At 39.1% G+C, this 27,390-nt stretch overlaps 2 protein-coding genes across 3 annotated transcripts in view; one reads left to right on the forward strand and one right to left on the reverse strand.

The window, feature by feature from the left end:
* Positions 1-897: 897 nt before the first annotated feature.
* pax4 (paired box 4) lies at positions 898-11,916 on the reverse strand. 2 transcript variants are annotated; one of them, XM_005930250.3, is made up of 11 exons: positions 11,576-11,916; positions 6,259-6,373; positions 5,981-6,111; positions 5,604-5,819; positions 5,424-5,514; positions 5,134-5,274; positions 4,956-5,038; positions 4,807-4,870; positions 4,537-4,610; positions 4,257-4,350; positions 898-3,607 (listed from the first exon to the last, which is right to left on the reverse strand). In XM_005930250.3, exons 2-11 carry the CDS (start codon positions 6,290-6,292, stop codon positions 3,315-3,317), a joined length of 1,221 nt encoding a protein of 406 aa, XP_005930312.1. In that variant the 5' UTR covers positions 6,293-6,373; positions 11,576-11,916; the 3' UTR covers positions 898-3,314. The 2 variants fall into 2 exon arrangements, with proteins under 2 accessions (XP_005930312.1, XP_042080123.1); XM_042224189.1 differs by having other exon boundaries at positions 4,537-4,613.
* Positions 11,917-11,996: 80 nt separating this feature from the next.
* The window catches only part of snd1 (staphylococcal nuclease and tudor domain containing 1), a 187,530-nt gene continuing 172,136 nt past the window's right edge, over positions 11,997-27,390 (forward strand). Inside the window, exons 1-9 of the mRNA XM_014336127.2 lie at positions 11,997-12,204; positions 14,200-14,349; positions 14,885-15,002; positions 15,243-15,324; positions 20,523-20,683; positions 23,805-23,896; positions 24,547-24,705; positions 24,811-24,917; positions 25,096-25,186. Coding sequence (XP_014191613.1) covers positions 12,136-12,204; positions 14,200-14,349; positions 14,885-15,002; positions 15,243-15,324; positions 20,523-20,683; positions 23,805-23,896; positions 24,547-24,705; positions 24,811-24,917; positions 25,096-25,186 — 1,029 coding nt within the window. The 5' untranslated portion in view covers positions 11,997-12,135. The remainder of the gene's footprint in view (positions 12,205-14,199; positions 14,350-14,884; positions 15,003-15,242; positions 15,325-20,522; positions 20,684-23,804; positions 23,897-24,546; positions 24,706-24,810; positions 24,918-25,095; positions 25,187-27,390) is intronic.

The raw sequence follows: 27,390 nt of genomic DNA on the forward strand, positions 1-27,390 counted from the left end.
GGTATTATTTTGCCCACAGGTAAATTTTGAATCTTTTCTTAAGGCAGTGATAGTTGAAATGGGGTGAAGGAGACAGACTACAATTTGAGTTCACATTCACTCCTACAGCCAATTTAGCATCTCCAGTTAACCTAATATGGAGGAAGAGGAAGCTGGAGCACACGGCGAAAACCTACTCAGGTACAGGCTGGCTGGTTGATGTTCTTGCTGTAGCACAACTACTGCAACCACTCTTCTATACTTTATTTTAGCTCATAAAAGGACCTGACAAGAGACAAGAGTTGCCGATTAATCCAGTTTTCGCTCATATTAATAAAGCTTCTTTAGGCTGATCCCTTATAAGGGGTCACTACAGCGGATGGATATGCATATCTGATTTGACACATTTTCCTGCACCCTCCGAGGGATTTGTGTGTCCTCTCAAGCTCAAACCAGTGATCTTTTGTCTGTTAGGTGAATATGTTAGTCACATTTTTTTCTTTAACATTGATATTAGTTATTAATGGTGTTCCACGCAAAGGGATAAACAAGATGAACAAAATCATCAGGGGAGGGAAAATCCCTACATGAAAAATTAGAGCATAATTGACTTTTGACACTTTCAACTTAGCATTACACAGATTAGAAAAAATAAATATGTGGTTTGCTTACAAGACTCTCATTCCCACAACTTTAGAATAACCAGAACCTAACCTAATGATGCCCCAAGTGGCCTTGTGTTTCTCAGCTATCAGCAGCAAAGTAGCTGTGGGGATGTTTGTGCATGTCGCAACAGCATTTAAAACCTAAAATTCTAACTCTCAGTTCTAAGATAACTGCTGTAAATATCATGTTGGAAATGTTACAGTAGAGTCACAAAAAATGATATATTTGGCTGTAAGTCAATGGGTTTTATGTTCTAACCAGTGAGTAAGTCATTTGGCCAGGATTCACAGGAATTCTTGTAAAGAAACAAACGGTATTCAGTATCATTGTATGAATGCAAGCCTTTAATAGTCTCACACAGGTTTCCAATCAAAGTGAAGGTCTGTAAAGTGGCTAATTTATGGAAAGGTAACTTCCTGAAAGGCTGATTAAACAGCTAAAACCAATACTCATGTGGCAGATCATGAACCACAACGAATGCTCTTAAGGTGCCGTTGCTGTTATTTAATTTTCCCTAATATAAAAAGCCTCATACAAATTGTAATTTTTGTAAATATCATACTTGAGTATTTTTATTCCTTGATCATTCTGTTCAAATGTTTGTATACTGTAAAATATAACAGCTGCTATTTTGTGTTAGTGATTTGTTTCATATTGGTGATCTTTCCCAAAATTTGTAACCTTTTGTAATTTTCCTATTTTAATAAACACCTTAACATTACACTAAGCTGTATCCGTCTTAGCGCTTGACATATTCCTTTGCGGAATATGTTGCGAGGAACATGCCAGAAACACCATCTCTGAGTCTGTTTACTCCATCTTTTGGCAGTTTGGTCCTTATATCAGTCAGAGAAGCAAATTCTAGTGTATAATAAATACTCTTAAGTGGCTAAAGCAACGGGGGTCATACATACAACAAGGGAAGGAGATAAATAATAACATGTCAGGAACATTTGGATAACAAATTTGGACATCCCAGACTAGAGTGAGGTTCAGTTGAACTTGGATGTGCTTTTCACCAATTCCTAAAGTTTTAGTTGCTCAATATGAGATAAGATACAGAGAATCCTCCAGATGTAAGATTAATATTTCTGTCAAATTAGTATATGAAGGCTTTTAAAGTAGTGCACTAAGTATTCAGGTTTATTGCTTAAGAAAAAGAAAGCAGTACAACAGATAAAACTACCACATGAAAGCCTTGTAACAAGAATTGGGCATGCCCGCTGCTGTAGACTTTACATACTATTCACTTTGTAATACTGTAGGAGGTCAGAATGGATTTAGTTTTATTTTTCATTAAATATCAGTAGATAAGTAATCTATGAGATCCTGAATTCATGGATACATTTCTCCATCCAGAAAAGGTTAAAACAGCTGAAGAGTTTAGAAGAGGAAATGCAAGCAACCAAAAATATTGGGAAGCACAAGGGCACAATGGGTGCAATCCATATAAAAATGTATCTTGTAAGAAAATCATAGGGTATTTTACTATAGAAGCACAAACTGTAAAGAAATCACTGGAGCTGAAAAAGAAAACTCTTATAAAAGGTCAAATACTGATCTCTGAAATGTGTCATAAATTAGCATAAAAACACTTGAAAACTGCATGTAAATTAAATACATGTGTTCAGTACCTGCTGTTAAAAATTCATATGCAGTCATCCTAAAACTTGCCTCAATTTATGCAAGCTTGGTGGATGTTTCAGAAACAGTCACAACACAAACGTGGAGATATCATTTGACTATCTGGCTTCGTGATGTTATATTCCAGTGGGGGTCATTTCGCCAGTAGGCCACTTCCATGCTGCTGACCAAGCTTTTTGTATTCTGAACCCAATCTTTCCCCTGCTGACCAATTATCAGGAAACTCAGAGACTTACTGTCTCCTCACTGTAGTAAAGGGATATAAAGGAACTCAATGCCTCTGCCCTGTTGCAGTCGTAAAAAGTGATACCGAGCGGAGCAGATATCAGGTCGCATTTAAACTTTAGGGGTTTTTTAGGGATTCTCCCACCGGCTTTTCCTGGACTGAAATCTTGGAAGTGTTCCTTACGCTCCTACACTGACACAAATGTCAAGCCTAACAATATAAAGGAGATAATGTCCATATCATCGTGTGGTAACCTTAAATGATCCATGGAGCAATCATTTATGTAGGAGTCAACAAGTCTTTAAAACTGATATATAACTGAGGAGCACAGCAAAGTATTCATTAAAGATTATACTCAGAGATTAAAATGTATCTCTTAATAATCTCTGTCAGTACTAAACTCTACCTTCTTTAACTTGAACCTAACTTTATTGTCCTTGTTGCCCAGCAACAAGAACAATAAAGCTTTCTTCCAAGAAAAAGTTTATTATCATCCTCATCTTATCTATTTTCTCATCCCTTCTGGTGCTATAAAGTCACATTAAGTTTGCTTCATTGCAAATGGGTTTAGTGAATTAATTTAATTATCTTACCAATCAAAAATTACATTGCGTGCTAACAGCACAGACCTAAGGAAAAGTGATGAGTCGAGCTGCAGTGCAATTAAGAGGCAAAGGGTGGAAAGGACAAAATTGTTGGGTCCATACTTTGTCTCCCTCTACTGGTTGAAAAGTGTCCCTTCAGTCGAGCAATTAAGCAGCAGTCAAAAGCTCTTCCCGCTGATCCACTGGTCTCATTATCAGTCCATGTAGAGATGCTGATTCACATCCGGGACCAACAGAAACTGCTCATTTGTTTGAAACTGACTCCAGGTAAACGGCATTCCCTGCTGGTTCCACTGTTGAATCACAGGGCAGTCTGCCCCCCCTGTCTTTGTTGCCAAAGGGCAGGTTCTCCTCATGTCTGTGTGGTGGGGAACCAGTGGAAAACTGTATCCATCTCTGTGGAGATCCAGAGGAGTTTTGTCTATGTTTTGCATGTCACTCGGCAGATGGGGAAATGAGGATGTCGGACATTCAGAATTCCTCACGGCTGTACGTCAAGGGGGAAAAGATAATTTTCTTTAATTTCTGAAAAGTTATTGCATAGAAATTAAGATAGTACAGTATGTACTTAGGAACAATTGAGAGTAGTGATTTTAAGTGATATTGTGATCCAACAGGCAGGCTTTACCCTACACCTACCCTATTGTTCATATTTAAACGAATAAACACATAAATACTGAATAGAGTTTACCATCCCTACAAATCCCAAATGACTTGTGAAATCGACATAAATTTATTACATGTTTAACGTATGGCTTCATAGATAGGCAACTTTATATGATGACCAACAGACAGGTAGGAGGGGAAATATTAGAATAATACCTTTTTTGTGCAACCTTAAATTAGTTCATAATCAGGATCATTGGATTCTTAATAGATTTTTAGCAGTTTAGTAAATTCAAACCCAAGCCCATCACAGGGAATGAAACTTTTTATAACATGTACTCTCATCACTGACCTTTATATCATATTCAGCTAAACTACAATCAAGCTAATCTCCAGCTTCTTTAACATTATTCTTAAATACTCTCTATCAATATGAATAAAAATTAAATTGAATGAAAATCCTCATAATCAAACAGAGAAAGATTATTAAAAACAGTGATTTGGTCAAAGACAGTTTTCCTGGATCTCACCTGTTTCTGTTGGGAAGAAGCAGCAATTTTGCAGCTTCCTTGCAACAGTGCTGTACGAGGAGCTGTCCGCATTGACTTTTGCCATTCCAGTAGCCTTGGAAACCGCATAAACAAAGTTTAAATACCACAATGTCACCAGACGTTTGTTAAAAACACAGAAATCTCATTTGGAAATTGCCTAGCATTGCCTAGAAATTGCCTAGAAAACTATGCTCAGAAAAACATTCACAGCGGCATGTTTTAAGAGCTTTAAAGTAGATATCACTGGTTTGCACAGTACCTGTTGAGATGTGAAGCTGTATGTCATTGTTGGATTCACAGGAACAAAGTCACTTTGCTTTTCAAAGTCTTCACCTGCTACAAAGAAACACATTTTAACATCTATGAGGCAAGAATCGATGTGTTCAGAAGGACTTTCCACTACCAGTGTGTTCAGCTCCATTTATTCTTGTCCAGTGGTCAAATTATACACATTCTTAACACATCCTTGCCACCCACACTCAGCTCCCAAGTATGTGTGCATCACACACAGACACACACTCACACTTACTCTGCGTACTACCTCTCTGCTTGGCTTCTCTTCTCCATTTAGCACGTCTGTTAGAAAACCAGACCTTTGAGGGACAGAAGCCACACCTCAGGAACAGACAGCTTAAATGTATATGAATTTCTTGATGCTAAAATTGATGAAAAGTCTACCTTGATGGTGTCCTCGGGAAGTTTAATTTCAGCAGATAGCTTCTCTCTTGTGTACATGTCAGCATACTGGCTGCGAGAGAATTCTGATTCAACACAGAGAAATAGATCTTTAACTATTACTGAGTCTAAAAATTATGCATTGTGTTAGTTTGAAATAGCTGAAGAGGTTTTAGGTCACCTTGCTCAAGTGCTCTGCTCTGCTCTGGCGTAAAGGTGGTGCGGATTCTGTGCTGCACACCTTTGGATTTCTGTTTTTTACTGCACCCTGTCTCAAACTTCTCAAACTTCTTTGCTTCTTCTTGAGCCAGAGAATACAAATCTGCACATATGGAAACACACAGACTACATGCAGTTAATATTTATACATTTATGTGTTAAATTGTCATGTTCAGTAATAAAAATTCTGATCAAACTCGATAGTCTTCCTAAACCGTTATAAATGACTTCTCCAAGGACCAAGTTACTTACCCTGCTCAACCCTGACATCAGCGTTGAGGTCCGTCCACGATGGTCCGCGGTCCAAGTGGATCTTTCTTAAAATCCTATTTATGGACGACACCTTGCGGAACACAGTGTGCACAAAACACCATCAAGTGCTGGAATCGTTTCAGTGTAGTTAAAGTACATTTGAATTGTAATCTTACTTACGCTGGGGACGTTGGAGGCCTTGCATATCCGCGCCGCTGCTAGACGTTTTCGGATTTCCCAAGCAAAAATTGTCGGATTTTCCCTTTTGCACTGGATGATCGTGGAGATGACACCGGGGGTGAGAAGTCGGGGGCGGCTCCCACCAATGGTCTTGGGTTCCAGGAGTCCTGTGCGCCGGTAGCGGCTCAGGATCTTACTGACGCACCCGTTGGACACCTAAAGATGCAAGTGAGCTCCACTGTGTTAAACAAGAATAATCCGTTGATGCTGCATTTAACCTAACATCGCAATAGCTTATTTTTTCGAAATCCAAAGTTGTTGTTTTTTGTTGTTGTTGTTGTTGTTGTTGTTGTTTTTCACTATTCAGGTTACCGTACCCTGAGTATCCTGGAGATCTGGCTTGGACGGACTCCCTCCAAGGCCAGCTGAATCATTTTTCGTCTCTTGGGTTGTGGGAGCGGTCTTCCGTTGAGAAACATTCCTCCTAACTGGTTGACACTTCCACCACCTTATCACAACACATACTAAATTGGTTATTTTTTCTAATTAACCGAATACAACGAGTCCACTAAAATGTCTTACTGTGGTTCATATCTAATCCATATTCACTGATTTGCAACGAATATAAATAAGTGGTTAAAAAATGAAAATGAACCTTTATTTTCCAGATCAGTGTTCGTTCCGCACATCTCTCTTTGCTCCCAGCCTTGATGATGAAACTGAAGTCAAAACTATAAGAACTTTTTTCCAGAGAGGGGGGAGACCTTGGACTGCAATGTGAAGAATGCGATAAATTAGAATTAACGAAATTGTCGCGGTAACTCCACTCCAGTCTGGTGAACGAATTACAGTGAGAGGAATCCCACCCTTCAGCAGCAATTTATAGACCTGCACACCTCAACATGACGTGGTGATCCGATTCCTGAAATGTAAATAGTCTACTGCTTTGAAAGAGAATGTGCGTGTTAAAGGCTGGACATGTGCTTCAAGTTGGTGCGTTTAAGCGGCCAGAATCTTCGGACATAGAACAATATCCTAGCTTTAAAACCACCTGTATTCTGATCCTTTTCGGAGATTCACGAAGCACGTTTGAAGTAGCCTATTTTAAAAGCAAATGCAGACGGGGGAAGACCAAGTGAGTGATAGGAATGTATTTTGTAGAAGAATTTCCCACAAAGCGTTCCGGCAAGCCAAAATTAGAGCTCGGTTTTTGTTGTTATAATAACATCTAGACATGTCATAGTGTGAAACATCCAATCAGATATAACCTGCCCCCACATCATGTCAGCATCTTTGCACCATCTACTAGTGGGATATTACACACTGCACACTTGGGCAAAGCTGATGCCACCTGAGCGCACTTTACTAAATTTCTTGGCAATGTCTGATCATCTAAAGCGTCACAAACAAATAGATTAAGTCTGTTTTTAACGTCTAGTAGCCCGTGCACTGCTCCAGCAGCTGACACACAAAAGAGTAATATCCGAGCTTGGGAACTCAAAGAGCTTCCTTTTGCGCAGTAGCTGGTTGCAGTCTTAATTAGACAATGCAGTTTTCAGCGGAGCACACTTCAGTCCTTCTCTTTTCTGCTTTGGCTCTTCTTAATGTAACGAAAATACATACCTAACCGTCTTGTTTCAAAGAAACTACATGGTCAACATCAGTGTGTTTCTCATACTTTAGTGGGTCACGTGACTTGAACATCCTCTCCTAGGTTAAGTGGCTCAGATTAAAATGATCTCTGGTCTCCTTTCATAAAACAAACATTTGGAAATCTGCTCCTATGACGACTGCCATATGGTAAAGTGCTTTTGATAAATCATAAATCCATCACAAAGTCTCTTTATTACATTTTCTTTCAAAACGTGAACAAATAGACTCCTATATGGGCGCAAGGAAAGGGCCAATTGGGGGACCTCTTTTTATGCAGAAGAGGGAGGCTAAAACAACCCTCACAGATGTTCCTTGGGCAGCCAGCAGATAAAAATACGTTGTAAACGTTTCAAAGGGAAATATTTGACGAGCAAATATTAGCCTATGTGAAAACCCACACGAGGCTCGTCTTTTGGTCTGTTTAATGACTAATTGAATCATTAGTTGGGTCCACACAGATCGAAGTGCCACCGAAATAAAGGCTTAGATTTTAAAATGCCATATGGCCCAAATTATACATTAACCACGAGTTAGAGGATAATAATACTGTGTGTACAATCAGCCAGGTTGGATAGAGGACAGCCATTTTTGGACACCATCATCTCCTTGCCAACCGACACAAAGAACGACCAGGGCGACGGTTTCTATTTATTACCAGCGAGTCAGCGTGGTCATTGATTTATAGTACTTTACTGCACATACAGTGTGTGCCAAACGAGAATAATTAAAGAACTTATGCTGTGTTGTTAAGACAGCAACACGTTTTCGTTGTGCGTAAATTTTAGTATGTGCTCGCCAGGGGAAGGGGTGAGTTTCAGCGCTTAAATAGTGCCACGGACAATATATGCGTTGTAGTTATATGCCATAGATCTTTGTCTTGTGTATAAAAACTTGCGTATTGGTGCTTTACTGCTTTACTGTGTCCTAAAGCGTTTAGAACTGTGAAAAACTCAGCCGCGTAAAAAGGTTACCACAACCTCTCCAAAGCGCACCGAGTAGCTGTGTGCGCAACGAACTCGTTTTCATGGTCAGTTTCCTCCATCCTGTTACGAGATGGCAACGCGATTCAAGGAATGTTGACCTTTTTGAATTTTAAGATCGTAAATGTTCCCGCATTCTGTGAATGGAGGTGATTGTTTTAGTTTTTAATCATTGTTAGATATCCTACATGCGGTTGCATGGCCGCAGATAGCAGGATAAAAGACGGAAACAGTCTGTCCTAACATGGCATTCAGTGTAAATGTGACTTAAATGCTTATTTTGATTTGATTTGATTTTTTACTTGACGGAACTAAAAAAAAAAGTAATGCTGATTATATTTTTAACAGCTTAAATTTGGAAAATACACGCGTTATTCACACATTTTATGCAAGGTAAGTCATTCTTGCAATGCTTCATGTTCCACATGACCAGGTTTCCCAACATTTAGTCGCAACCTAACCCCCCACTTTTTAATCATTAGGATTTGATTTATTTATTTATTTTACATTTTCATAGATCCCCAAACCAAACTTTATGCAAACGAAAATAAATCACTATTTATCCTTTTTTAAACACGTTTTAATATAAATATACATTTTGCGCTTTGTTTCTTCTGTGTTCTGCAGCACGGACACAGAAAATGATAAATATATTTTATCTGGATTTCCCCCTTAAACCTTGTGCAGCTTTGCCATATCAAAGCATGCTCAATAACATTTGATTTTTTTTTTAAAAAATTGTAATATACCTAAACGATTAAAAATAACAACAAAAATACAAGCATTTTTAGATCGTCAATTCTATGATTTGATTTAGTTCAAAGGGTTTGATTTCACAATGGTTTAAAGCATCAAAAGTTTTATTAGCAGCTCCAATTTAACGGTCACCAGGTGCCCAAGAACACAATGTTCTGGCCTGCCTTTGTTTTGTTCTGTTTTGTCAATAAACCAGTTGAACCTTTATATGTTCTATGCTTGGGTGAGCTCGTGTGTGTGTGTTGGACAATATTTAGCTGTCAACAAGCTAGTAAAAACTTCCCTTGCAATCACTGATTGACTGACCTGAACATACAAACATGTGAAAACAGTAAAGACTACCAGGTTTAAGACTTGGTGATACTATTTATAGGACGTAAAATGAACGTGAAATGTGTATATATGTACACACAAAATACAAGAAGATGAATACAAATTGAAATCAGATATACATGAATCAAACACAGCATTAAAACTACTGATAGGGGAAGTAAGCACTGACCTATTTTGAGGCAATGTTAGGTTAGGAAATATTAGTTTCTCCCATTCATGTGGATTTTACATTAATATCACCACACACTATACACTACTTACCTAAACAATGCTGACTTTGGACCACTATAGTCTGTCTATCTATCTATCTATCTATGGAGAAGGATGACTGTCCTGCCAACTTGAATACTAACTAGAGTTTTAAAAAGCCCATAACGGAGATTAGCCTTTACATGAAATATATAAATATACGTAAATGCATGAATTATAATTATAGTGAAAAGTGAGAATAATGGGGTAATTGTCCAAGTTTCTAGCAATACCTTGAAAACTGTTACAAACTTATCTTCAAGACACTTTTTTACTCTGCTGCACATCCTGCAGACTGCTGACAGTATTTTAAATAATGGAGTCAGCATCGCTGTTGGGGAGATTATCATTTCTAAATTACCCTGTATGTTTTTTCAAATAATACTCCTTTATTTATTTAAAAAGGACGTCATGTCAGTATAACTCAGTCTACATATACACCAATGCATCAGCATAGCCCAGTATTCATGTTACTTAGAGGGAAAATACAGCTGTGGTCACCCGCACTCATCATGAGCATGAATGTCATGGTAATTCTGGGCTTTAAATGGTTTCTTTGAACTGCTTTTTTCCAGCATGAAATGATTGCTCAGCTTACATCTTTAACTTTAGAAAGCAAGAATGTGGTGTACAAGTTTGACTATTTGACTATATTTTCGATTTTCACTAATCCACAGTATACATATAGTTCTTTACAGTAAAATTATACATGCAGGCTTAAATATGTACATACCTCAAACAAGCTAATGGCAACATTCTGGCTGGATATTTGACTACCCTTCTTGTCTAAATTGGTCAAGTTCATTCAAATTGGTTGGTTTCCTGACATGGACTTAAGTTTTAAGCACAGATTTTCAGTTGTGGACTTAAGTTTTAAGCTTTGAGACACCCATTGAAGCTTTGAGACACCCATTCCAGAAACGTAATGCTAGACTGCATTACTTATTTCAAAACCAGTTTTGATGTGTTGTTGGAACACCCAAATGTGTTCAAGTTTCACCCATCTAGATTTTGAATTGAGGTAAAGTTAAAGAATCTGGAGGTAGTCCTCCTTCTTCATTACTCCATCCACTTTGTGCAATGTACCAGTAAAATTTTTCTCTAAAAGGCATTTGGCTTGTCCACATGTGCAGCTGCAACATTCAGTCAAGCTTGGCGGTGTTGATTTTAGACCAGAGTCTCCTTTCTTGGTCGATACAGCCCATGGAAAACTTGCTTCAGTGTGGACAGTGACCCTAGTGTTCCAGCAGTTTCCAGTTCATGGCAGCCTTGAGCTCTGATTGTTTGTGGGATGTTCCCGAACATCCTAACAAATGCCCTTCCATCTAAGGGTGAGAGTCCAGGTCTTCCTCCAGACTTTGACAAAGTGGTGAAACAACCAACTAACTTGTACTTATGTACAGCTGTTTGAACTGATGCTCTTCAAATCTACAGTTGTTTAGAATTAGCTCCAAGAAACCTTTCCAATGTCTAAACGAAACACCCAATTCTTATTTTAGTCATAAAACATGTTTGCTGTACAATCATTCCCCTCTGAAAAAAAGAACAGTTCAAACAGTTAAAGCCCAAAACTATCATGATAGTGATGAAAATGAAGAGTGTTTACAAATGGAAAAGCACTCTCTAGATCTGCATAATCAGTCATTAAAGTATGCAATTTCATAACTGCCTATATCACACTGCTCATATACAGAACACAGGTGACAAACCGAAGTGAAAAAAACAAAACCTTTATGCTTGGCATTCTGTTGGAGACATTTTAGCAGCATAGTTTGATTCCACTTCTTCCCTTACTGCAAATCAGTACAAGGAATTTCTGAGAGATTGTGTTTATTCATTGATGTAATTGAAGGATGTGATTATTCAGATATTCTGATGGTTTCTTCCAGTATGATTAAACTGGAGAATCAATACAGGCAGTTTGGCCTTTTATTTGAAATATCACTTACACAGACCACTATCACACCAAGACTAAGCATGTCCTTCACGACATCCACAAACCTTCTCTTTGGTTTTCCTCTGTTCCTCCTGCCTGTCAGCTTCATATTCAATATCTCCAGTATATCCACTATCCTTCCTCTGCAAATGTCCAAACCATCTCAGTCTTGCCGCTCTAAAGCTAAAATTTGTGAATATATCTGCGTTATTTCACTGTTATTATTGTTTATAATACATATTCTTTGTTTCCATCGACGAACCTTTAATGTATTTTATTTGTCGCTTTGGAGGTGTGTGACGAAATTTACGTTTTTCCGACACGGCTTGAAGGCAGCGTTAACTGGGGTAACACTGTGCTGACGTGTCGTACCTCTTGCACCGGAAGTCTTTATTTCAAGTCGCTTACGCGGTCAAAAAGCATCTCCATTAACTTCCATTGACGCTGGTCTCCAGACCCGGAAGTATTTTCACGTGCGTGGCAAAGTGTGTTTCCGGTATAACGTGTGTGTTGATCGGTGTTCAGCCTTTTTCTCTTGGCTTTCATTAGAACAGTCACTCACCTCAGAGTCCCAGCTCACTTGCCTGGTTACCCGTTAACGGCGTTGAATCTCAAACCGGTGGACATGGCATCTGTTTCGGGACCAGCTCAGACAGCCTCTGCTCCTCCTCTGCAAAGAGGAATCGTGAAGATGGTAAAGAGCCTAACGTGGATATGTGTGCACACTGCGTGAGTGTAGGGAGGCAGCTAGTTAGCTCAGGGACCCAAGGGCTAATAAAGGCTCATAAAACTCATATAGCCTTAAGTGATCTTATTTGACGTTACAAATAATACGATCTGTTGAATGCATCTGTTGACAATGTGGTGCTGACAAGTTTAAATAACTATCTTAGGCGATTCGCCACTAAATCTGCTAGCCTGCTAGTAAGCAGAAGGAAACATTAGCATGGTCGCTATCTTGATAGTTAGCTGGAAACTATTTGGTTAGAAATTCAAAGTTTATTGGAATTGAGTTGTTTTAAAACCCACTGACTGGTTTGAGTCACATTTTCTTGTAGACGAATTACCTAGGAACTACTGCATTTTAGTAACGTGGGAGCTGTAAGGACACCAGATGTTTAGTTTCTCAGCTAACGGCTATGCTAGCCAGTAGCTAACTTATATTTACTTTAAAGCAACTGGTTACTTATATGAACAAAGTTCGTTGTGTCTGTAAACACTGTCCACTTTGTGTTGAGCAGTAGCGCAGATTAAACCAGTTTAATCAATGCTTCCAAGACTAGCGTATAAACTAAGTTGAGAAACTCCTGTCCTCTAGTTGCCGTTTCGCGTTTTGTCACGGTTTCCTGCGGGATCCGCTGAAACATCTTCTAGCTTCAAAGTGTCTGTTAATAACGGCGGGGCTCCAGACATTGTAAGATAGTAGCTGGCTGATGTGTCCCGTCAGCTGAAGCCACAGACGAGGGATTTTCTCGGTGTGCTGGTTAAAACCAGCCAGAGAAAACTGACACGTAGCTGCAGTTTTCTTGCCCCCTATAATCTGCCATTCATCTCGGTTGTGTGTAACCTATGTTTGTCCATATGTTGCTTAGGGTTGAGTCATGGGAAACTTTATTCAGTGTCAGTTTTTTTTCCTCGTGTATTTTCAGTTTCAGCCTGGGCACTTCTGCTATCTTACTTTGTTTAAAACAATTTTCATATATATAATTGGTACATACAGATCCGTTTAAGCACCTCTCATGATGACAGTTTCATGGTGTGTTTTAATGAAGTCATTTAACATTTGAATGAGCTGACAAAATTAATAAGTTAGTGTTGTTGTTTGTTTGTTTTTTCAACTGCCCTTTGTGGCCCATACAGACCTCCGTACTTGAAACCAACAGACAAAAAACTACTGTCCAATTTCTGCACTCTATTAAAGAACGATGCTTCCCAGTCTTTCAATTCAATTTATTTAAATAGGACCAAATCACAACAACAGCCTTTGAAAACACTGAAAGAAGTTGATGCATTATGGTGCATGACAAGAAGTCTGAACAACTGTTTTTTTTGTTATGAAGGAGTTTGTATTTGAGAAAGGTGATCAGTGAGTCAGGCAGAAAATTCAGGGTGTAGAGGGGAATGGGTTCGTTCCCCCCCAACAACTGTCTGTTACTCGTTACAGCTACACCTCTGTTTTGCCTTTACTTGTAGGGAGTGGAGTCGGTTAGTGGGAGCACCTTTGATTTGATTTATCTAGAGCAGATCTTAGATCAACAACACCCAGTGATGCTTCCTGCAGACACCCTGGGGAGTTAGCAGATAAAGGTTGTTTGCTCAGATTTGTGTAAATGCCATGGTTGTCAAACCCGACAGGAGGTTATCTTTATTTAAAAAAAATATCGTCTGTGCCATCACATGGGCTGATCTCGCCTTGCATTTGAATGACAGTCACCATACTAACGTAGTACGAAGCTCCTTTCCAGTCAATTGTACAGGCACATTAGCATCCACACTGTTGATTTCCTCTTTTGCTGACTAATTGTATTTAATGTCACACCAATTTAAATAATTCCACAGCTTTTATTCACATCTGTGTGTGTGTGAAATTATTATGGTTTAAGAGCAGAATCTGTGGTGTTTTTAATCAATATTCGTACTTTTGCTTCTGTCGTACCGAACTGACCATTTATATTGTCTTCTTTGCCAGGTCTTGTCAGGCTGTGCCATCATAGTTCGGGGTCAGCCTCGAGGTGGCCCACCCCCAGAGCGTCAGATCAATCTCAGCAATATCCGAGCTGGGGCTTTGGCCCGCCGAGCCGCACAGGGCCAGCCCGACAGCAAGGACACCCCTGATGAGGTGAGTGGTTCTGTTGGTTTGTGTTTATATTTATGTTTGACACATATCTGTGTCAGTATGTTACCAATAATGGTGTGTTGTGGAAAAATCTGAGTCTGTGTGTTAAAGAGTAAGTGCAGGTCATATGCTTAATGAAATTTAAAGGACCTGCATTTGTTGATTTGGCTGGTTCCTCACATAAAGGAAATGTGCACACTTGCTGAGACATTGACCAAATGAATCAAGTCATTTGCATGTGCATCAGGGACATAGCGTTAGTACACAATTTTAATTGTTTCAGTGACATATTTAAGAAGGGGCCAGCATTAGTGTGGCTATTTTCATGTCAATACAACACACCTTTATGCTGGTCTTGTGGCTGTGAACCTTGGAGGCTAACGGAAGTTTAAGCTGTAGGTGGTTCCCCAACATGTTTTATCCAAAAGAAAGGATTGGATTTGTACCTGAGCCAGTATGTCTTTACTATTTGTTTACATCTACTGATACTGACATCTACTGATGAGTCAAATGTCACCTTTTCTTGTCTGCAATGTAGCCATGGGCCTTCCAAGCCAGAGAGTTCCTGCGGAAGAAGCTAATCGGCAAAGAAGTGTGCTTCACAGTGGAATACAAGAATATGCACAGGGAATACGGCATGGTCTACCTGGGGAAAGGTGTAGTGCCATTTCTTAAACTACAATTATGCTTCTTTTTAAAATTGTAACTTTAGTTTGTATTTCTATTATAAAGCCATGTCATTATGTGGAAAACATAGGTTGCTTTTTTTCTAACTCCTGGGACCTCCCTAGGAATCGGATGCCCTGCCTTTCTTTTTACCCTTGCAATTTTCTGACGGTACATTGCGGTAGACTAGTGATGGTAATACATTTTCTTTCTCTTTCTTTTTATTTTAGACACAACAGGTGAAAACATTGCTGAGTCCTTAGTGTCTGAAGGCCTTGCCACAGTCCGCAGGGAAGGATTCAGAGGGAACAAGTAAGATTTTTGGTTCTATTCTTTCTGTTATGTATTAGTGTTTGTTTTAAGAGTTTCATTTTTTATGATTTTTGGAATCTTAAACATAGTTGTTTTTTTGTTTTTTTTAACCAGTTGGGAGACTTTTTTTTGCATGTAGCTTCTGTGTATGTTTAATTATGTTGAGAAAAAAAGGCACCATAGCATTGCAGCTGTGTAAAAGTAATTGTCATAAAAGTATGTAAGTATGTAGTTGAGATCACAGGCATGGCTGACACATGATTGGACAGTACTCGTGAATACTTCTCGTGGGACACGATGTCAACACGTTTAGGTGTTGCTGCCGATCCGATCCCATTGCATTGTGGCTGATGCAGAATTTATAATAAGAGTTTAAAAAGTACACTTACTGGATAATATATGTATTTTTTTTTTAAAAATCAGAATATTTGAAAACCAAATCACCCATAATGAGTAATAAACTTTTCTGTTATTGTTTAAAAAGTGCAGTATGTAAGTGAATGAGGGAAGACACCTGCAGAAACGAGATTCAAGAAAACTATCCACTCACAATGAGTTCTTCGACTGCTTTCAAGAATGTTTTGTTTATACAACATATGTTTGGGATGTGATATGGTTAAAATGTCAGGGTGATGGTAGCAGGAGTTACTCGAGTCTGTCAAGGTCAGTGCAGACGGCCTATTCAGAAAGACCAGATAGAAATGTACCTGATACATCCTTCTTCTGTGCTCAAATTGTTTTGAGGCTTGTTTTGTCTTGTCTTGTCTGGTTATTGATTATAATTGTTGTATCAATGAGTGCTCTACATCTCTAAACCCTATGTTACGTCTATGAAAGCTTTAGCTTGGTAGTGAAAGCAAAAGTAAATAATTACTCAGAATCTTCTCCAGCCAGATGACAGCAGAGCAGGTCTAGACCTGATCCAAGTTGGTAATTTCACAATTCTAATGAATGGTTTTGTTTTTTTCAAAGACATGGTCTAATTTGATCTGGATGGATATAAGATATCCTTTATAAGATAAAGATGTCATCTATGTGCAGAGACTAAAACTAGGAACTAGAAACTAAAATGAGGATGTTTTAAAAATAATGTGGCCATTTGTTTTATTAACTGAGAGAAACATTACTGGTATCATCAGTCTGCTAACATGACAGCATTGTCATTCAGACTGGGTCACTTTTAGTCCTTTCAGCTTCATTGCTTACATGCAAATGATCCGTGGCAACATGCATTATATAACACTGGCTCCAGTAAAGAGTAGACAGACTTTCAAACATTAGGTCTTTATGGCTTTGTCATCAAGACAAAATGAAAGTGTTTATGTTTATACAACAGCGCTTTAAGACAGGGAAATCAGAAGCATACAAGAGATGAATGTTTTTATCTAAATGACGAGGTAGAACGTTAGGGTGTACATGCGTTTGCCACTTAGGGTGTTCTCCAAGGTGGTTGGCATCTCAAAGATACACGAGAGACATGCTCAGTCCCAGTCTTGTGCATTTTATCTGCTGCTGTGACTGCAGGCGGTTTAGATGTTTGCTGTGCTGAAAGTGACTGAGCACCCTGGTAACTTTGCCATAACAGTAGCATAGACTATCCTATGATGTCAGACGTAGTAACATTTTTGCATACATGAAGCTTTCAGGTGGCATCTGCATAGAGTGCGTGCTATGTACAATTTTAGTTGGTTGTATTTTATGTGTTAGGGTGCCATAATCAAATATGTTGGCACAACAAACCATAAGTGGGTCATTATATATGTAACTGATATTGTAGATTTGTTCCACTTAAAGATTGCCGGCTCAGTCAGTGCTATTAAAGTAATTTTGATGTCAGAGAGTTTAATTTGCATCTAAACACTTCGCACTTGGAACAGGGAGGAAATCACTTTTGGCAACATGAGGTAATCTTCTTGCTAAGGCTTATCGCAGTACAAAACTGGAAAATCCGTAGGGAGATATACATAAGTCCTCAACTAGTTAGACTGTAGAGAATTGAGATGGAGCCAAGTATCCCAGATGGTGGCAGCATTACCCTGCTGCTATATCAGTGTCCCTCTGAAACTCTTTTCTGCCACATTGCCCTTAGGCAGTAATTCTCTAAATACACTTGCACATGCAGAGCTATAGGACAGAGTGCTGTATATCCCCCCCAGTGGCAGTATTTGCACATTACACACATTAGAAGCAATTTGACTCACGCTGCTACATTTATATCTTCCAATATGAACAGAGATGATGTGACTATTTTGCAACTAATGACCTATTTCAAGCATTCTGCGCAATGGCCTAGAACAAGCACTAATGTAAATTATGCTTAAAGTGTAAGTTGGCATCATTTGGCCAAAGGGGGAACCCATTATTCAGGAAGGGACTGGAGGCCTCAGTTTTTTGCGAGTGCACTAACCAACAGTATCATTGCTCTTCATGACTGGCTACATTGATCATACAAACTATGGTGTGATAATTATGGAGCTGATGATAATGATGATGGCTTTGGACAGTGCGGTTAAACATGTGCTCAGAAACTGAAGCTGTAGCTCAGCCTGTTCACAAATTTGGTGCACATCAGTACACCGTGTTAGGATGGTACTGTATTTAATGACACTTTTTGTAATTCTACCAGCGCCATTTATAAGAAAACTATGACTATTCTGGGTTTTTTTTTTCTTTCTTTTTCTCCTTTAGAAGTTAGAATTGAAATATGTGTTTAGCTTTCATATCGAAGCTAACAGATTCATCATTTGAATGATTTTTGCTTTGACTTGATCAGTCGTAGAAAATGCTGTCTGTAGTGCTGAACCATAAGGGGACTGTATTGAGTTCAGTCATCAGTCTCGTCTTTTTAGTTTTGCATCTTAGTCTCTGTCACTATGTCTGCCTGCTTTTTCTTTGTAAATTGGTAATCTGTTTACAAAGAAAAGCTAGACCCTGAAAATTGGTTAGATTCCAGTGTGTTGCACTTTCCTTGTGAAATATTAAAGCCACAGGATGAAGGGGGAGCTCGACTTATTGGTTTATAAAGCCCACCCATCACCCATTGCTTCTTTTTAACTGGAGCCCCAGAGGAGTACTGGTTGAGGGGTGTAACTGTCTGAGGGATAAGCTGTTTTTCTTCTAGGTCTCACTATTCACAGGGAGTGGAACCCTTCCAGTCAAGTACACCAGGGAGCACGACTTACTATAACCTCTTCAAACTGTATGAAGACTAGAGGGAACCGTTTACTAAAGTTCCGCATTTTTGTATCTGTTTATGGTATTTTGGGTTGCACAAGGGAGACATGAGGTGATGAAAGATTTAGCCTACAGCATGTTCAAATATAAGGGAATTGGAAAGCTTCTCCTTGGCCCTTGTTTCTCCAGCAGTCTTGCTCAGTATTTCGCTCTCTCACCCGTCAATATCTGTTTTGATTTGAAGTAGTGTTGGTTGGAAGAGTTGCTGACCTAAAAAGAAAGCGGTCTATTTGGAGACATGGATAAGTTTGCTATCGTCTTCCTCCACACATGAAGTTATTTCTATATCTTAACCAATCTCTGCTTATGAGTTGCTCTCCTTTTATTTTGTGGCTTTATTATTTTTCTTCAGTCTGCATTCCTTGATTGCATTCTTAGTTTCTCTTTCTGTATCTTTGTAGGTTTCTGTTCCCAACTGGTTCTTAAATACTAAGTAGCTTAAACAAAATTGACTTCTTACAGAAAAGTTTCACCATTGTTGCTCAGTAAGCAAGAAACTGTTTCAATTCAATCTGAAGTTTGTAGCTAAATCAGTGTAGAGGGGAAAGTGAACTTGACTGCATTTTGGGCGCGTGGCCAAAAGCCCAATTAAGTGCACACAGCTGGAGATGGGGGGGATATTGTGTGTCCGTATGTGTGTGGCATTTTAAATGCGAGCCACTTTGTTGGCTCTGCAGAGTGAATCAAGATGCGAAAAATTTCAATTTCTCTGTTTATTTTTAAAAACCTCTTGTCACAGACCGCAACTCCCAGTCGGTCGGCCTTTGCTTCTTGGAAAAACAAAAACCCGCTGGCCAATTGAAGTTTTGAATAATTAAAGTTGTGCGAGGCCTCTCAAATGGCATTAGGCTGCACAATTTAGGAAGCCAGCATGGAATTAATTATGGCGTTTGTAGCCAGCTGCGTGGCTGCTTTTGAAGGAGCTGTTAAACACTGTTATTGTCGCTTCACAAAATGCTCAGATACATTTTTAAGCAGTTGTAATCTGGTCATCAGCTGGTTGCCAATAATACAAGAGTGCAGTTTTTTTGGAACCGGCACTTAATTTAACAAAGCTAAAAACCATTGCAAGCACATACGGTCCTTTTTCTTTTTTTAATTATCACTTTTGCATAGCTTGTGACAGTTTTGTTGTGTGGGAATAAAAAACCTCCAGTTGGGGCTGTAGTTCTGTGAATTTGCGATGAAGCCAACATGACAGAAGTCAGTTGTTGTAATTTTAGTTATTGTTATGGTAATTTTTTGGCCTACTGGTATAGAGCTTTGAATCGACAGCCGGCATAAGAGAAGCATGTTGAACTTAACAAGGGTAGCGACTCTACAATCAAAACCTTTTCCTGCTTGTTAAATACAATGTGTGTGTGTGTCTCTCTAACCAGTGTGAAATTAATTGCAGCTTGTTAACACGCTGAGCCAGTGGTGGTTGTCAGAACGGTTTTATGGTGCTCAAAGACCTGCTAATCTTTGTAGGTGCTGTTTGTAACATATAACAATATTTAACTCAAGCTGTTACAGCTTTAATGCACCTGTGTTCTTTAACAGAAATCATTTAAATTTCAAGGTTGGTGAGAAGCCACATATAAAGTAGCGCCGCAGTGGCAAGGTTTCATGCTGCATTGCGTTTTCACCGAAGGGAATCTTTTATAGTTGCCATGGAGTTTTTCGTTTTGGTCTCGCGGTTTGTTAAAATTAGAGAAACTCAACTGCCCCTGCAGTGATGAGCCCACACACTGCGGCTGCATTCAAGTTCTCATAGAATAGAGGGCTTGTCAATTGGCAAAATATCTCTCCCATAGTTTTCCACATATCTAAAATTGCATCACAAAGCTCATATAGAGAAAAGTTAGCGATGTTATTTCTTGCATATACATTTAGCACCATACAGATTTTACAGCTTTAAGAGTGGTCAAAATTTTGAAAAGTGTTTTTTGTGGGTGTTCATTTTTTGGTTTTGGTTTTTTCAGTCCAGAGCAGGCCAGACTGTGTGACTTGGAGGACCAGTCAAAGGCCTCTAAGAAGGGTTTGTGGAGCGAGGGTGGTGGCGCGCAGACTATCCGCAACATCAAGTACACCATAGAGAATCCCCGCAACTTTGTCGACTCCTTGCACCAGAAACCTATCAATGGTAAGGAATATTAGATGGACTTTTACCTCACTCTTGAAAATTGAATGTTTGGCCTATGAAGAAAAACAATACATGAAAATGTAAAAATAGATTACATACATAACCTCTGTTTGTTTATTTGGATCATGGGCCTCATGAGCACTACATGTTGAATTGTACTAAATAACTTTAGAGCAGGAAAGTTTGGGCAGTGCTGTTTTTTTCCCTTTAATATTGTGATCTGTAAGATTCTTCAGAAAAACTGATCTTATTTAAAATTAAGACTCTTAGATCATATCTTTATAAGGCAGCAGAAATCAGTTGATGTGGGCTTGGATGTTTTGTCCTGAATATCCACTTCATGGCATGTAAGGGCACACACTGTCTCGCTCTTCACCAGCTCATTCCTTTGGCCCTCATCTCGACCCATTCGAGGTGTAATGTGCCACTCTATTTCGAGAAGAGCGCCGGTAACAGTGGTTAAGCTCATTTCACCACCCTTCTGCGGAATAGAAAAATGAACAAGGGGCACTTTTTCTTTCTTTCATTTCTTATTCTTGCCATTTATGAGAATCTCAGGGCTATTTTAAAATTGGAGGCAGCAATCCAGTTGAAGTATTCTACACACAAAAAATAGCTGTTTAAAAATGGGTATGCCAGTTTCTCTCATCTGCTCATGCTACTCCCTGTTCCCATTGACATGCATGTAACACCTGTACATTCACATGTTCTATAGAGAGAAACCTTTAAGACACTGAGTGAGCCCATCGCAGAAGATTATTTAGGTGTGAAATTCCTTTTTTTTAACAGTTACCTAAAAATCTGTCTAGATTAAATGCCCCTGCATTGAAGTCTGTTTCCCCCCCCCGCCCACACACACACACACACAAAGAATTATGAAAGAAGTATGTACTGGGAAATTATGAAGCATACATTCAAGCTGACCACAGACAAAGTGCTTTATTCATGTAGTGTCAGTTCAACAACAAAAGTGATCTCAAGGGAGTTTAAATTAGAGGTGGGAATCACCATACATCCCACGATACGATATTATCACAATACTTAATGCACGATACGATATTATTGCAATTTTTTAAAAATATTTTGCGATATTCAGATTCTGTACATAAAGGTAAACTTTATCAATATTCATTTTATCTAATAACAAAGTCTCGCACTCAGTCTTTCTCTCATTTCAGTCAGTTTTATTGTTGACAAACTGAACGGTTTGTATTACAGTCTAGTCCAACTTAACTGAATGCAACCATCTGGTACAATTATAGCTATTCTGAACTATGCAATTTGTGAAAACTATGCAGCCCCTTCAGCAACTGAAGAATTTGAAAGTAAATTAAAACAAAATATAATTTTACATTAAATAAAAAAGTTTTAAACTAAAATATCGATTTCTGCTGTACCTGTATCGATACATTATTAGCAAACAAAGTATCACGATACTACACAGTATCAATTTTTTTCCCCCACCCCTAGTTTAAATTATAAGGTAAAAACACCAATCATCAGACAGTCCCCCATGAAGTGACATGTGGTGACAGTGGAGAAGAAGAACTCTTAACAAGGAAGAGCAGACAGACAGAACAGGCTCTCATTTTTTGCAAATACTCGAAATAAAGAGGATTAAAAAACAGACTGTGAGAGACAGTGGATTAAAGCTGGTTAATTATAACTTTAGTATTATTATTATCATCGTTATTATTTCAAGCAGTTTTGTATTCTTGATTATTTACATGACTCTTCATTAGCTTATCATACATTTATTAAACAAAAGTGTGTTTTATAAGATAATTTGTTGGCATTTTTGCCTTTGTTGGATAGTGAAACAGTGAAGATGGACAGGAAGATGAGGAAAGAGGGGTGCAAGACATGCTGCAAAGGGCCACGGGTGGGACTCAAACCTGGGCCGCTGCTCTCTGAGCTAAATGGGCGCCTAACAAAAGTGTCTTTTAAAGGGTTTAGTTCATTCATACACAACTTAGAGAAAAGGTAAATAATACAGAACACATAATTTAAAAAAAAAAGCGCATTAATTGCTCTATTACCACACTATGGCGTGAAGGAGAGTTGAATGAGACGTCCCTCTGCAGCCTGAACTTACAGCGCTTTCTAAATTCAAGATTGTTCAGAGTCACCTGACCTAGCCCCTAACTTCAAGGTTTATAAAAGAAAAAGGTTTTAAGGTTAGTGCGTCTGTCTCCTGAGCTCACATGAGAAGCTGTTTCCAAAGGATAGGTTTGTGATGAGAAAAGCTCTTAAATTCAGTTCTCAATTTAACATTAGAAGAGATGGTAATATGGGAGAAATGTGATCTCCTTTTCCCGGTTAGTACTTTTTGTACAGCATGTTGAGTCAACTAAAGATTTTTAGGACAACCAGATGACTGGGAATTACAGCAGTGAAAATAAGTAATGATAGAGTAGTTTTTCAGCGTCCCTCCGAAACAGGATGTTCCTAATTTTGACAGCATTGCACAGATGAAAGAAGGTATTTCTTGTGATTTGTTAAATGTGTGTGTCAGGGAACATATGCTGGTCAAACTTGACTCCAAGATTCCACAAAGTTGTCATATCATGTTAATTATATTTTTTGCAAAATCATTCGAAGCAGCGGTTTATGAACACGATGTTACTTTTAAGGGTGTGAAAAGTATTCCAGTTCATTTTAACCAACATGAGCTCAAACTGATCACAGCCTTTTGATGTCAAAAAGAAGGAAGTGTTCTTCCTTTAAATCTAGAGTAGTGGGTTTTGGATGAAATGTGACTTTGATGTGGAGTTCAGTCTGTGACTTTCTCCTCTCAGAGGACAACTCTTTTCAGTCACACTGTTCATTAAATCATTGGGTTGTGTGTGCCTGGTTCCTGTTTTGAGTTCAATAACAATCACTCATTGAGCTTTCTAAAAGCAATTGGATTGCACCCTGGATCACTAATAATTCACTCCTAGATTTCCATCTTTTAAACTCTACATTTTCCTAAGCCAGCAGTTGCGTGATTTAGTTTTGTGTAGTTCACAACAGTTACATTTAACTTTAAGAACTTGAGGTATTTAAGCACATCATAATTTGACACACAATCTTTCCTCCCTTGAATGATTTTACATTATGTTGTCTCTTCTCCCTTTAGCCATCATCGAGCACGTGCGAGATGGAAGCGTTGTTCGTGCCTTGCTGCTCCCAGACTACTATCTGGTCACTGTTATGCTGTCTGGTATTAAGGTAACCACCACTTATTTGCTGCACATACAATTACATGTTACATAGTGTGGTTTTATTTGCTTTAAACAATTAAGTCTCTGCAGTTTCTGCAAGGAGATTGAAGTAACAACATGTAGTTAAATAAAAGCCACCCAGCTATTTTTTTTTTTTGGTGGCTTTTGACGGTTCCTTCCAAAACCCCCACCCTTTTTTTATTTCTTTATTTTTTTTACATAAGTAATGTCTCTTTCTGTCACTTCCTTTAGTCTGTTTATTCTAGCAGTGGTGTTCTTGCACATTTGCCCATCAGTCTCTTTCATCAAGTCCAGCTTTGCCAATGGATCACTTAAGATAAATAATGTTTTTCATCCCCCACTTGAAGACATTTCATTCATTTCAAGGTGTTCTTCGCCTCATTGTTCAAAGACTTGTCTGCTTGTGTCGCCCATGGCGCTTATATTTGTCTGGTATTTTGCCACGCTTCAGACATGATTAGAGATAACATGCACATCAAGGTGACAACAGTTAAGAAGACGGCAGGCACAGTGAAAAGAGTTTCTTGCAAAGTGTATTTAATCAGTTATACATTTTAATGCACAAATACTTGGAAAACATATACTGATTAGTGCATGGGTAATCTATATTTCTTTTTCCGTTTCTCTTCCTCTCAGTGTCCCACATTCAAGAGGGAAGGAGATGGTACAGAAACGCCAGAGCCATTCGCAGCAGAGGCCAGATTCTTCACTGAATCCCGTCTTCTTCAGCGAGACGTTCAAATCATCCTGGAGAGCTGCCCCAACCAGATCATACTGGGCACCATCCTTCACCCGGTAAAACACCGGAATCAGTACCTAGTGGTGACATTGTTAATTCTTGGCTTTTCGTTTTATTCCTTTTGGGTTTTTTTTGACCGTGCTCATTTGATTTTGTCTCAGAATGGTAACATCACAGAACTCCTGCTGAAAGAAGGGTTTGCACGCTGTGTGGACTGGTCCATGGCTGTTTACACCCAGGGAGCTGAAAAACTCAGAGCTGCTGAACGGTACGCAACAGAAAATACATTTTGACACAAGCCAAATTCGATTTAATCAGCTGTTTTTAGTGTTTTCCAGCCAACTGGATATTTCTAGTCACTTGATTAAATCATATCTCCTGATATCTGACTAATGATGAGTATTTTATATTTTTATTTAAAATTTTATTTGTTGTTGTATTTCCAGATCTGCTAAAGAGCGCAAGGTTCGGATCTGGAAAGACTATGTTGCGCCGACAGCCAACTTGGATCAGAAGGACAGGCAATTTGTAGCTAAGGTGAGGACTTAAAGTGGTAATTTGTAGTCTTATTAAGAAGGGGCTTGATATGAGGATCATTTTGCTTCATGGGGGGGGGGGGAGCGAGAGCATGTGTAGAGTGTAAATCTTTGTGCATGACATGAAGGCATTGTTAAGTATGTGTAAGACTTGAATTTGGTTGTAAAAGGAAGCGAGAAAGGCAGCTTCACTTGGATTCACAAGTTGATGCCTTCTGCTGCATTTCCAATTTTCTCTCGGTATCGCAGCAAAAGCACGAGCACTCTGATGCTTGTAATGAATTATCTCTTCCTGACACTTCTTGCTTTCACGTTTACACACCCCAATGAATATATAGGGAGAAAAGATCCCCTCAGTAAAGGTACAAGGAATGCTTAACAGCAACCTTGAAGCAATCCCCAGGCAAATTAGTGCCAAATTGCTGGCGTGTGCTGTAGCAGCGGCACAGAACGACCCCAAAAGCCAACAACTAGAGATATTAGCTTTGGAGGTTATTGGCCCGGCCCTCGGGAGAAAAGAAACATCCATAATATCAAGTACAGTGGGGGTGCAGTCCATCCTAAATGTCAGCACATACCGGTTCAAACCAAATAAGATTGACTCCTTGATACATTTGGTAATATAGCTTAACCTTGTTGTCACAATGAGATAACACATTACAGGGCACTTTAATGCAGTAAAGCAACTCTAGCCTTAAAACGTCAGCTTTAAATGTGGCCCCTTCTGAGCATTTTGGCTAGTTGCCCCCATACCTTCCCCTTAGTAAATATATATATTTTTCTCTCTGGAAACGCTTAATAAAAAGAAAAAAGTTGAGCCTTTTGGAAGTTTCTTTTGTCTGCATTTGCTCCCTCCAGACCCCAAACTTTTAAGACCCTGAAAAATTCATAGCCGGCCTAAGGGTTACATAAAAGGTGTTGCTTTGGCAATCTGCTTACAGAATGAATTTGATAAACTGCACAAGCATATAGAAGGCACCAAAAGAAAACTATGAGCATGTATATTTTTTTTCCTGAGTCAGAGGGAAGAGGATCGAGAGAGGATAAAACATTAATATTATCGGTGCGAGCTGCGTTTAGATCTCTGTGAACCCCCTCAGTAAAAGAGGGTTGAATGTGGGCAGTGTGCAAGTGAGGGAACATTTGGTGGTGAGCTCAGGGGAGTGTATGAAAAGCAGGCACAAAGAATATAAAAAAGTGAGAGGTAGAGGGTTAAAGAAGACACTGAAAGTGTAGGTTTGTGTGGATGTGTATAGGATGAAAAGGAAATGAGTAGTCAGTCTTTTTTTCTTTTGATTTATTTATTTATTTTGGCCTTCTGCAGTGCACTGCTCATGCCCCCAGTTAAACTTTGATGCACTTTTGAATTTTTTTTCTCAGGATGTTTCTTTGTCCTTTACTTACCTTGCAGCTTAAGCTTGCTCAGTGTCAGCTGCTGCTATGTTAGCCAGTTTATTTGGGCATTAGTTTAGATATCGTACTTTGTGGATGTGGTGACTCGTCTGGCTGATCTCCTTTAAAGTGCAACTTCTTTCTATAACTTAAATGCTGTCTGTTATAGCTTGCAAAGTAATTCCAGTGAGTGATAAGCCTCTGAGATGGCAGGAGGACCACGCAGGTCTAAAAATGTTCCCTTAAAAATTGATTTGATGGAAAGTGTCTTGTTGACCCTGCAGCTAGTTGAACTGTTTTAAAGCTAAGTACATACCGGGCAGGCTAAAGTTACGCAGGCCCGTCACTCCCCTTCTGCACTCGTCCCTGTTACTTTTGTCGGCACCTAATGCTGCAGTGCAGCCACTCTCACAAGGACACTTTTATCCATCAATCCCATCATCATACACTCCTCCCCTCTCCTCATCCACTCTGCTTTTCACTTCTTATTACCTGAGTGATGGATAGAGTGGAGAGACGCAGCGGGTCCAATCCCCACAAGTCAATCCTGCTGACGCATCTTCCTTTTTGACTGTCTCGACTCTTTCTCCCCCTCCTCTGCTGGGACTAAAGAATAGGAATGTAGGCCATGTCCCAATAGTACCCCCTTTCTCCCCTAGGTAACCACTGACTTGCAAGGTGATAGACAAAGGGTGACGTACTGTAAAGCCCTTTTGCCAAGCTCATCAGCGGCTTGTCAAGAAGACTGCTGGTGATGAGCTCATCCAAATCCATAAGAATCATATGTATAAGGTATCTGGATTTACTGCTCTC

This window comes from Haplochromis burtoni, unplaced genomic scaffold (assembly GCF_018398535.1).
Source record: "Haplochromis burtoni strain Fernald_Lab_line unplaced genomic scaffold, NCSU_Asbu1 Contig_131, whole genome shotgun sequence".
Taxonomy (NCBI): Eukaryota; Metazoa; Chordata; class Actinopteri; order Cichliformes; family Cichlidae; genus Haplochromis; species Haplochromis burtoni.

Bases quoted from the DNA above. Each gene is read 5' to 3' on its own strand.
- pax4 (XM_042224189.1), bottom strand. From the start codon at position 6,292: ATGTGCGGAACGAACACTGATCTGGAAAATAAAG. The intron at 5,275-5,423 runs GTAAGTAACTTG...CCATATGTGCAG, and splicing joins TGATGTCAGGGTTGAGCAGG to ATTTGTATTCTCTGGCTCAA. The intron at 4,351-4,536 runs GTACTGTGCAAA...GCGGTTTCCAAG, and splicing joins ACAGCTTCACATCTCAACAG to GCTACTGGAATGGCAAAAGT.